At 47.4% G+C, this 12040-nt stretch overlaps 1 protein-coding gene across 3 annotated transcripts in view; it reads left to right on the forward strand.

The window, feature by feature from the left end:
• The window catches only part of MED15 (mediator complex subunit 15), an 86520-nt gene that overhangs the window by 49579 nt on the left and 24901 nt on the right, over window positions 1–12040 (forward strand). For 2 of the 3 annotated variants that reach the window (XM_010368995.2, XM_010368996.2), the window contains exons 4-5: window positions 1189–1218; window positions 2982–3194. In XM_010368995.2, coding sequence (XP_010367297.1) covers window positions 1189–1218; window positions 2982–3194 — 243 coding nt within the window. The remainder of the gene's footprint in view (window positions 1–1188; window positions 1219–2981; window positions 3195–12040) is intronic. The other variant, XM_030915486.1, reaches the window with a different exon arrangement.

Genomic DNA, 12040 nt, shown 5'->3' on the forward strand with positions numbered 1-12040 from the left:
ATCCCCGTGTTTACCTCACGTTGTGCCTCCTCTGATTCAGAGTGCCCAGTGTGGTTCTGTCAACCAGGCAGTGGCCCCAGCTCTGCAGAAGTGAGTTGTCATTGCATCCTAGGGCCAGGGTCTTGGTGCTTGTGTGTGTTACTTGGAAGTATGTGGACACCAAGTGTTCCTGGATGGCCACAGCCTGTGAAGGAAACTGGGGCCAGCAGCTGCTCTGTATTTTCAGCCAACGATGGCTCCTGCCCACTGCCGCTGCGTAACCACCAGAGGCAGGCTTTTCTTGACACAGGCCTGTCCTTGGAGCACGTGTTTGGCGAGTCCTATTGCTACTCCCCTGTGGGTTAGGGACAGGCAGCTGTACCTTCAGTGTCTGTTGTTAGGGCAAAGGGAGACGCTGAGTACCCCAGAGCCTGGTAGGTTTTGCTTCTTTCCATACTAACTTCTCACCAGAATGGCCAGCAAGGTGAACTTCACTTTCTCTGTGGTGTTGGGAAGGCGCCGGGATGTGTAAGAGGAGAAGGAGCAGCCCAGATGATCTGGCCCAGATGCGCTGGCAGACTCCCCATGTTCTGCTTTCAGGAACAGTGGCCGGGCTGGTGCACACAATCCTGTGGGGCTCATGGGGTCATGGGGAGCAGCCAAGCAGGAGGCTCAGGGCCCCATGGCTGCTACAGAAGTTCTCCACTGGGCACTGGGGTCAGCTGGACTGGCTTCCAGCTGGCCGTGGACAGCCTCCGTTTCCTCATCTAGGTAACAGAGACACTGCCTCACCAGAGCAGACTGCAAAGGGAGGCAGTGTCAAGTCTCAGCACCACTCCAGCCCTGCCGTGGGTTCCTGCAGTGTTCTTGTTACTTGTTTTCTCAGGGCTGAGCTGAGACTCTGGACCTGGAAAAAAGGAAAGCCAGAGTAGGCCCAGAGTCCCCAACCCCAGAGTGCTTCAGCCTTGGGGGCAGCTCCCTAAGGCCCCAAGTTGACCCTGGAGCTACTCTGCACCCTCTGCTCCCAGGTCCCTTGTGGGGTCAGCGCTGCCAAGAGTGGAAACACTTCCCCTGGTAGCGGGGAGTACTGGGAGCTCCGTGGGGATTGAGGCTTGGGCAAATACCTAGAGAACTGACCTACCCATGGAAATATGTGGTTATATAAAAATTTGTTTACTTTGGTTTTTTTTTGTTTGTGTTTTCATATAGATAACAAGAAATCTCAAGCTTCCGTCAGTGGTAAGAGTTTTCCCTTTTGAGTTAAAGTTTCTCCCAACTTTGGATTTGAGGTGACAAGAATGACATAGTGCATGCCTCATGTGCCTGGGTTAACCTGTCACTAGAGGAGAATGCTTGCAGAGAGAGCTGTGGAGGGAGGAGGCTGACCAGCTGTGCCCCGACCTCTCCAGCCTTCGTCTTCCTGCAGACTGTGAAGTCACATGATCCTCCCCATCCCGTTTCATACAAATGCTGCCTTTGCCCAGCAAAAAGATAAACACTCACAAAGCTATTAAGACATTATCCAAAAGTGTTGAGCTCTCTGATAATTATTATGCTGTTTTCAGTGTAATATGTAGTAGCATTTCTGAGAAAATGCTGTGAATTCACTTTTTTAAGTTACAAAGTTTCTTTGTAAATTTAGAAATCTGCCTGGGTGCTGTGGCTCATGCCTGTAATCCCAACACTTTGGGAGGCTGAGGTAGGCAGATCATTTGAGGTCAGGAGTTTGAGACCAGCCTGGCCAACATGGTAAAACTCCGTCTCTACTAAAAATACAAAAATTAGCCGGGTGTGGTGGCACACATTGTAGTCCCAACTACTCGGGAGGCTGAGGCATGAGAATCGCTTGAACCTGGGAGGCGGAGGTTGTAGTGAGCTGAGATTGCACCACTGTGCTCCAACCTGGGTGACAGAGTGAGACTCCATCCCCCCCCCCAAAAAAAAAAAGTTTAGAAATCCATATTTTTAAATTTCAGGGTTTATCACATAAGGGGAATTCTGGCAACTCAGCCTTGGTCTCTGCTGACTAAGCTGTGAGGGAAGGGGTTTAACAGGTCCAGGCTGGCCAACTGCATTCTGCCATTGGGAAGGGAGTGCACTAGCCTCACAGGCTGCACGCCACTGTCTGCCCTGCCCTAGGCAGTAGAGCTGTACATGCCAGCTGTCTCTGCCTGTGTGGGTCTCACCTCTCAGCCAGGACAGGGATTCTTGGCCAGCTGGGCTGAGCAGCAGCAAGGGCATGTGGCCAGAACATCTGGGCCCCTTGGCATTGGAGCATGGGGTCCTGGGCAACACCCAATTGTGTGACATGGTGGTCCTGCCAGGCCATATCTGTCTGTGGGTAGCTGTTTGCTATTAAGTCCACACTGTTGTGACAATGGCATCCTTGTCCTTTGTTGTGGCATTGCTCACTGAGCTGCTGACATGGTGGGCTTGGCATATTTCTCCTCATTGCTCTGTGGAGCCCTCCTCTGCACCCCTCAGCTGTTCTGGCATGGTGGCCCTGCACACAGGGGCCCAGGCTGAGTTGGACTGTGCAGCAGTAGGAGTGGAGCTGTGTGTGCCTGTGGACTTGTGCCCTCCCTGGGAGAACATCCCCTGGCCACTGTGTTTCTGCTTGCTCAGAAGGGCCCATCGTGCTTTGTGTGCTCACCAAGCAGGAGGGCTGGACAGCCAGGAGAGGTGGGGGTAGCCACCTGCCCTGAAGGCCTCAGCCCATCTTTAGTGCACCTGCAGACATCAGAGAGGTCATTTGTCCCTTAACGTTAGGACCCTGGACCAGGCCAGGCTAGAGGTATGGGTGGTGCAATGACCAACATATCTGGTGTCCAACCCACTCATATTTGGGAGTCTCCAGGAGCCTAGTCCCTTACTGCTTGGGGCTGTGAGGGGATTGAGCCTGTAGGTAGGGGAGATCTGTGCTCTGTGAGCCTCACGCCATTTGAGCCATGGTCAGTCCATTAGGCCCTTTCCTGAGAAGCTCTGCCCTTGTGTTCCCACAGATCCTATGAATGCACTCCAGAGCCTGACTGGCGGACCCGCCGCGGGAGCCGCCGGAATTGGCATGCCTCCTCGGGGCCCGGGACAGTCTCTGGGCGGGATGGGTAGCCTTGGTGCCATGGGACAGCCAATGTCCCTCTCAGGGCAGCCGCCTCCTGGGACCTCGGGGATGGCCCCTCACAGCATGGCTGTCGTGTCTACGGCAACTCCACAGAGTGAGTACCACGCTTCCTGGAGGATTTGCCACTTTCCTTGCAAACGACAACACATTTTATTCCTGTGCTTGTGATGGTATCAAGAAAAGCATGGAAAAGCTCCAAATCGCTTTTTTTTTTTTTTTTTTTTTTTTTTTAATCTTTGTTGTATGTGGAGAGAAAAGGCTTCCAATCTTCTTTGAGCTCCCAGAAGGGTTAAGTGATCCTGGGCCCTCCTCCTCGCCCTGGGCAGGAGGGTGGGGATGACCGGAGACTCCAGCCAAAGGTTTGTGTTTTGTGGCTGAGATAGATACAGTGTGTTTCAGGGGGTTCTCAGCCACAAGGCAGGGCTGAGTGCCAGCACCCACAACTCCACTGTCTGCCCGAGCTCTGGGCACCATCTCTTCTAGTGGTGCCCTTGCCGCTTGGTCACCCTGGGTGTGGCTTGCAGCCGTATTATCTTCTGGCTTCCTTTCTGTGAAGGAGACTCTATGTCCTCTCCACATGGCTGCCCTGGTGGGGAACTGGGCTGTGATCAGGTGTTACAGGTGAACCAAAGCTGCTCTCAAGGGGAGGCAAAGAACCTCCCTCTTCTTTCCAGGACTGTCTTTTGAGATGGGGTCTCGCTCTGTGGGCCACGCTGGAGTGCAGTGGCATAATCACGGCTCACTGCAGCCTTGACATCCTGGGCTCAGGTGACCCTCACACCGCAGCCTCCCAAGTAGCTGGGACTGCAGGCTCACAGCACCGCGCCCAGCTAATATTTTGTATTTTATGTGGAGATGGGACTTCACCATGTTGCCCCGGCTTATCTTGAACTCCTGGGCTCAAGTGATCGCCTGCCTTGGCCTCCCAAAGTGTTGGGATTACAGGCGTGAACCACCGCGCCCACCCTCAGGACCTATGTTGATGTATCTTTGAGTCCCATCAACATTTCTTGGAGTATGCTGTGCCCACTGCAAAGTGCTTTAGTGTTTTTTTCCCTTTCATGTAACTTTTTGTTTTTAAAATAGTTTAGGAGTCACAGGAAGTTGTGGAATAGCACAGAGAGTTCCCACATGCCCTCTACCCAGCTCTCCCCAATAACAATACCTTACATAGAACATGGTCAAAACCAAGAAATTAATGTTGAGGCAGTGTAATCACCTCAGTTAGAGACTTAACTTGGACTTCTTTTTTTTATTTTTTTTGAGACAGAGTTTCACTTTTGTTGCCTAGGCTGGAGTGTAGTGGCGTGATCTCAGCTCACTGCAACTTCTGCCTCCTGGGTTCAAACAATTCTCTTGCCTCAGCCTCCTGACTACCTGGAACTAACCGGTGCCTGCCACCATGCCCAGCTAATTTTGTATTTTTAGTAGAGATGGGGTTTCACCATGTTGGCCAGGCTGGTCTCAAACTGTTGACCTCAAGTGATCCTCCCTTCTGAGCCTCCCAAAGTGCTGGGATTACAGGCGTGAGCCATCACGCCCAGCCAACTTCATCAGTTTTTTACACTCATTCTTGGGCTGCATATATATGTATATGTAAGTCTGTGAGATTTTACCACATGTCAAATCAAGTAGCCGTCACCACAATTGGCATGCAGAGCTGTTCCATTACCACCAACCAGCTCTCTTGTGTTATCTTTCAGAGATCACACCTTCCCTCCAGCCCTAAGCCCTAACAATTGCTGACCTGTTGTGTGTCTCTGTAGTTCTGTCCTTTTGTGAATGTTGTATAAATGGAATCATACCATATGTGACTTTTTGAGATTGGCTTTTTAAATTCAGTCTGAGATCTACCCAGGTTTTATCAGTAGTTCATTCCTTTTCATCACTAAGTAATATTCCACAGAACGGATTTTCCATAGTTTATTCCTTCACCCATGAAGGACATTGGGTTGTTTCCTGCTTTTGGCTACTATTATGCAAACAAAGCTGCTGTGGATATCTGTGTACAGGCTTCAGTGCTTCAGTGTATTTTTATCACACATCCCTCATGATAACCCTATGAAGAGGGCAGCATCACCCCCTCTGATTTGTCCAGATGCTAATGAGAACTGGAGTCACACCCCAGGCCAAGAGCCGGGATCAAAGGTGCTGCCTGACGCCGTCCTCACGCTCCTACCCCATCCTGTGTCGGGTTTCCTATTCTTTGAGGCCATAGGCATCCTCATTTCTACCCACTCCTGCTCTGGAGTCTTCCTCCATCCCGAGCCACCTTCCCTTGTCATACCTTAATTCTCCTCTTACTTCCTGTTGTCTAACTCTCAGTACATGCTGGTTTCCTCGTCCTAGAACAATCTGCCTGGTTCTTCGTCCCAAGCTCTCATCACCTCACTCTTCTTAGCACATCAGATACGTACACCAGCTGGGTTTAGGGAGGACCCACAGAAGTACCCACTCAAGTTCCTTTTCATTTTGTACTCTTGTGTACTGGGTGCATTTTTTTTTATCATGAGCTTATATTTGATCATAAATTGTTTTTAAATGTATTTGAGTTTACAATGCTCACATGAGTTGCCTTGTCATCCCACTCCAGAGACTTTGTCTTAAACCAGTTTTGTCAGAAGTTCAGTGGTGAAGCTTGATATCCTGCTCATGCTCTCCCCAGTCTGACCTTGGCCCACATCCTGTTTTTAGCTTCCAAGGGGCCTGGTCTTCTGTGTGTGGCACTAGTTGAAAGTTACAGTGGGGGCCGGGCGTGGTGACTCACGCCTGTAATCCCAACACTGGGAGGCCAAGGTGGGCGGATCACGAGGTCAGGAGATCAAGACCAACTTGGCTAACATGGTGAGACCCCATATCTACTAAAAATACAAAAAATCAGCCGGTCATGGTGGCGGGCGCCTGGAGTCCCAGCTACTCGGGAGACTGTGGCAGGAGAATGGCGTGAACCTGGGAGGCGGAGCTTACAGTGAGCCGAGATCGCACCACTACCCTCCAGCCTGGGCAACAGAGGGAAACTCCATCTCAAAAGAAAAAAAAAAGTTACAGTGGATTCTGTACTTCAGGATCTTGTTACCACCTTTGTCAGAGACCGTATCTCCCTGCCCTTTACCACTTGCCTCCCTGGTCTCCCTGAAACTAGTGGTGTTGGCTGATGGGCATTTAATATCCCTTCCTGACACCTTTCCCAAAGACTACTGCATGATTAAGGCCCTTTCACATCTTCATCTAGTGCCACCAAGAGGGCAGAGCCTGGGTCAGAAGTTTTGCCAGGGACTCTCAAAGGATAGGCCAGGGGACATTGTGGTAGTTTTCAGGTGACCCAGGTTAGTCTGAAAAGGCTGAAACTGCTGGTTGTTCCTATGGCTGGGGCTGCAGTACAGAGTTGGAAGCAAAGCTTTTCACGCTGTGCATTTCTGTTTCTCAATGAGTTTTATATCACGTGCATGTGAAGCCAACTTTAAAAATAATTTCTACTGCCAGCTGTGTGATTGGGTGCTGAGGACATGTCCTCCTCCTGGATAACTAGGTCCTGGTTAGGGTGCACTTTGGATTGCTGGTGTGCAGCAGTTGGGGAGGCTTTGTCCTCCTGAGCCTCGGCTGCTGCAAGGTGGGGGAAAGTAAGCTTGGGATTCCTCTAGTCAGCCAGGGTTTGTGCTGGGTCCTGTGTCACTCCCCAGGTCCCCCAGAAGCAGGTGCAGATTGGAGGAACATCTCCCCAGTGTAAGACCTGTGACAGTTGCACATTAAGGTCAAGCAATCAGCATACAGAGATCACCAGCCATGAAAGGAAGGAGAGACACCGTGAAGGCGAACAGAAATAATAGACACATGTAGGCATGCCCAGTGACCACACATACAGGAACTGTTAGATATGGGCCATGGGGTATATAAAGAAATAAAGTGGAGAGCTGGGCACAGTGGCACATAACTATACTCCTGGCTACTCGGAAGGCTAAGGCAGGAGGATTTGCTTGAGGCCAGGAGTTTGAGGCTGTGGTGAACTATGATTGCACCACTGTACTCCAGCCTGGGGGATAGAGCGAGACACCATCTCTGAAAAAATAGAAAACGAAAAAGAAAAGAAAAAGCAGAAATTCAAATGAAAAAGCATCATCAGGAGCGATGAAGCAGATTTGAAATAGAACCAAATGAAAGCCGTAGAAATCAGCAGTATAATTTTTGAACAAAGGAAGTGGATGAATAAACAGCGCATTAGATACAGCTGAAGAAAGAATTTGTATAATAGAAGCTACATTTGAAGAAATTACCTAGAATGTAGCACAGAGAAGAGCACATGGAAAATATGACAGCAAGGGTAAGAAATGAGGATAAGATCAGAAATTCGAATTGGCATCCAAGCAAAGCCCCAAAAGGATCAAATGGAGAGAATGGAAGAAAACAATATGTGAGGGGATAACTACTGAGAAAAGCCCATCTGGCCCCAACCTACTTAGCCATCTCATTTGCTGTGAGACTGCGGAGCACCAAAGGCCAGAGGAATATCTTAGAAATAGTTCCTGCAAAGGAGCAATGAATACACTCAGCAGTGGAGTCAGAAAGATAATAGAATATTGTTAAAGCACTGAGAATAGAGCTGCCAGTCACATTTGTATGCGAGCAAGACTCAAGGATGTGGAAAGCAAGCCATTTTTAGATAAACCTAGCCTTAGAAACTTTCAGTAAAAGATTTTCTAAAGGATATATCCTTTTTTCTCCTTTTTCCAATAAGCCTTTCGCACTCTTAGATATATTCTTTTGTTTATGCTTTCCTCTTCCCTCTCAGGTGATGCAAGGTATAAAATGGGAAAAGAAACGTTGAGCGTAGGTGATAGTAAATGTGTGTAAATCTAAACCAGTGATTCTCACCCAGGGTGATGTTCCACCACAGGGGATATTTGACAATGTCTGGAGACATTTTGGGATGTCACTACTGTGGGGGTGCTGCTGGTGCATAACAGGTGGAAGCCAGAGATGCTGCTAACCATCTTACAAGTACGGGCCAGCCCCCCACAACATAGAATCATCTGGGTCAAGTGTCAGTAGTGTAGTGAAAAGGTTGAAAATCCCTGGTGTAAATAAAAATTTACCTCTGTAAAATAAAACAGTCAAGCTAACTTCCATACAGACTTGCCACATTCCAAGCACTATTTTATTTATTTTATTTTATTATTATTTTTTTGAGATGGAATCTCACTCTGTCACCAGACTGGAGTGCAAATGGCACAATCTCAACCCACTGCAACCTCCACTTCCTAGGTTCAAGCTATTCTCCTGCCTCAGCCTCCCAATTAGCTGGGACTACAGGCTCGCACCACCACGCCCAGCTAATTTTTGTATTTTTAGTAGAGACAGGGTTTCACCATGTTGGCCAATTGGTCTCGATCTCCTGACCTCATGATCTGCCCACCTTGGCATCCCAAAGTGCTGGGATTACAGGCGTGAGCCACCGTGCCCGGCCTATTATTATTATTATTTATAGACCTAGGGTCTCCTCATGTTGCCCAGGCTGGTCTTGAATTTCTGGGCTCAGGTGATCTGCTGCCTCAGCTGTGCAAAGTCTGAGATTATGGGCATGAGCCACAGCACCCAACCCCAGGCACTATTTTGAGTGTTTTACTTACATAATAGATTATTTAATTCTTAGTCCAGTGTGTGGAGTGGATACTGTTATTGTGTTTTCTAACAGGGAAAACTGAGGCAATGAGCAGTGACAGAGTTGAGGTTTTGAGTCCAGGCAGCCTCGCTCAGAGGCTGTATCCCTAGCCTCACATCCATCCAGCCTCTTAATAGAATGTCTGCTGTGAAGAGTTAAGATCAACAAAATATGATATAAATGGAAGTCAGCAGGGAGATAGAGTGTGAATATCGGTTCTGTCATGTACATATAAAACCTACTTTAAAATAGTAAATTTGGGAAATGCTAAATTAAAATATTGATAAGGTTTATATTTTAAGTTAAATATGCATGATAAAATTGAAAAATTACTGCTAAAACAATGGAAATAATTCACAAAATTTAAAATCAGTAGGAAAAATAGGATAAGGCGGAAATCCAGATAATACAAAGTTCAGTCCAGTCATCCAACAAAAATGCAATCAAAAAAGACAAAGCTTAGAAAAGGAAAGACAAAGGCCTGGTGCGGTGACTCACGCCTGTAATCCCAGCACTTTAGGAAGCTGAGTCAGGCAGATCATGAGGTCAGGAGATTGAGACGATCCTGCCCAACATGGTGAAAACCTGTCTCTCCTAAAAATACGAAAAATTAGCTGGACATGGTGGTACACGCCTGTAATCCCAGCTACTTGGGAGGCTGAGGCAGGAGAATCGCTAGAACCCAGGAGGCGGAGGTTGCAGTGAACCGAGATCACGCCACTGCACTCCAGTCTGGAGACAGAATGAGACTCCGTCTCAAAAAAACAAAGAGAAAAGGAAAGACAAATATTAATAGAAATAAGTTTAAAAATATAAGACCGGGCGCGGTGGCTCACGCCTGTAATCCCAGCACTTTGGGAGGCCGAGACGGGTGGATCACGAGGTCAGGAGATCAAGACCATCCTGGCTAACACGGTGAAACCCCGTCTCTAGTAAAAAATACAAAAAACTAGCCGGGCGAGGTGGCAGGCGCCTGTAGTCCCAGCTACTCGGGAGGCTGAAGCAGGAGAATGGCGTAAACCCAGGAGGTGGAGCTTGCAGTGAGCTGAGATCCGGCCCCTGTACTCCAGCCTGGGAGACAGAGCGAGACTCCGTCTCAAAAAAAAAAAAAAAAAAAAAAAAAAAAATATATATATGTAATCATAATAAATGTGAGTGGACTAAACTTTTCTGTTGAAAGATAGGAAATGTGAGAACAAATAGAAATGAAATAGCTCAGTTGTCGTATTGTTAGAAGAAACACACCTACAATATAACATGTGAAAGGATTATAAGTAAAACACTCAAAATTTTATTTTTAAATAAAAGATGAAGAAAGGCTGAGTGCAGTGGCTCACATCTGTAATCCCAACACTTTGGGAAGCTGAGGTGGGAGGATCACTTGAGCCCAGGAGTTCAAGACCAACCTCGGCAAAATAGGAGACCTATTTCTACATAAAATTTAAAAATTACCTATAGGTACACTTGAGATGCTGAGGTAAGAGGATCGCTTGACCCTGGGAGGTCAAGGCTGCAGTGAGCCATGACTGCACATTGCACTCCAGCCTGGGCTGCAGTGAAACCCTATCTCAATCAGTCAGTCAGTAAAATTGGCTGGGTGTGGTGGTACACACCTGTAGTCCCATCTACTTGTGAGGCTGAGGTGGGAGGATGACTTGCTTGAGCCCAGAATGCCGAGGCTGCAATGAGCCATGATAGAGACACTGCATTCCAGCCTGGATGACAGAGCAAAATCCCATCTCAAAAAAGAAACAAACAAAAAAAAAGATGAAGAAAGATGTATTAGGTAATTACTTCAAGTACATCTCTTTGTTACTGATAAACAGACCAAAAAATTCATTTACAGAAAATTTGAACAATGTAATGAACAACTTAATCTAAGCATATGATGGAACAATATGTTTCTAAAAATCACAAAGCAAGCTTCAACACATTTCAGAAAATTTAAAAGTATTGTCATACTTTTTGTTGTTGTTGTTGTTGTTGTTGTTGTTTTGAGACAGAGCCTCACTCTGTCATCCAGGCTGGAGTGCAGTGGTGCGATCTTGGCTCACTGCAACCTCTGCCTCCTGGGTTCAAGCAATTCTCCTGCCTCAGCCTCCCGAGTAGCTGGGATTACAGGCGCGCGCCACCATGCCCACTGATTTTTGTATTTTTAGTAGAGATGGGGTTTCACCATGTTGGACAAGCTGGTCTCAAACTCCTGACCTCAAATGATCCTCCTGCCTGAGCCTCCCAAAGTGCTGGGATTTACAGGTTTGAGCCACTGCGCCCAGCCGGTCATACATGTTTTATGAATGTCAAATAGAGTTAGAAATCTGTCACAAAATAAATTTAAAAAGCTTTACACGTGGCCAGGCACAGTGACCCATGCCTGTAATCTCAACACTTTGTGAAGTCGAGGCAGGAGGATCACTTGAACCCAGGAGTTTGAGATCAGCCTGGGCAACAAAGTGAGACTGCCTCTACAAAAATTTTACAAATTAGTTGGGTGTGGTGGCATGCATCTGTAGTTCCAGCTACTTGGGAGGCTGAGGCAGGAGGGTCACTTGAGCCCAGGAGGTCAAGGATGCAGTGAGCCACAATGGCACCATTTCAGTCCAGCCTGGGCAACAGAGTGAGATCCCATCTCAAAAAAAAAAAAGAAACTTACACCCATCAGAATTGCTAAAATGAATAGTGACAGCCTCAAATGTTGGTGACAGAGAAACTGAATCACTCATATTGCTGGTCAGAATGTAAAGTGATTTTACCTTCTTTCAAAATGAAATATGCAACTCAGCAGTTACACTCTTGGATATTTTTCCTAGAGAAATGGAAACCTTGCATAAAAACCCAGGCACAAATTTTAACAGCAGCTTTGTGGTAGCCCAAATCTGCAGTTACCCAAATGTCCTTCGCGTGAATGGTTAAACACAGTGTGAGGTGCTTGTACTATGGAATACCCTGGCAGTACAAGGAAGGAACTGTTGCTAGAACTACAACCTGTATGCTGAATGTAAAAAGCCAGAGGTTCATACTGTATGGTTCCATTTTTGAAATATCATATGTAATTTTGAAATGACAAAATTTTAGAAATGGAGAATGCTGCAGTGGTTGCCAGAGTTTGTGGGTCAGGGTTGCTGAGAGAGGTGGCAACATGAGGGATCCTTGTGGTATGGGGACTGTGCAGTGTATTGACTGGTGGTGACTGAACCCACCCAGGTGGTTAAATTGTCCAGAACTGAGTACACACACCTACACAAGTGAGCACACATCGTGGTTATGATACCTTGTAATTTTGT

This window comes from Rhinopithecus roxellana, chromosome 13 (assembly GCF_007565055.1).
Source record: "Rhinopithecus roxellana isolate Shanxi Qingling chromosome 13, ASM756505v1, whole genome shotgun sequence".
In the NCBI taxonomy this organism is placed as follows: domain Eukaryota; kingdom Metazoa; phylum Chordata; class Mammalia; order Primates; family Cercopithecidae; genus Rhinopithecus; species Rhinopithecus roxellana.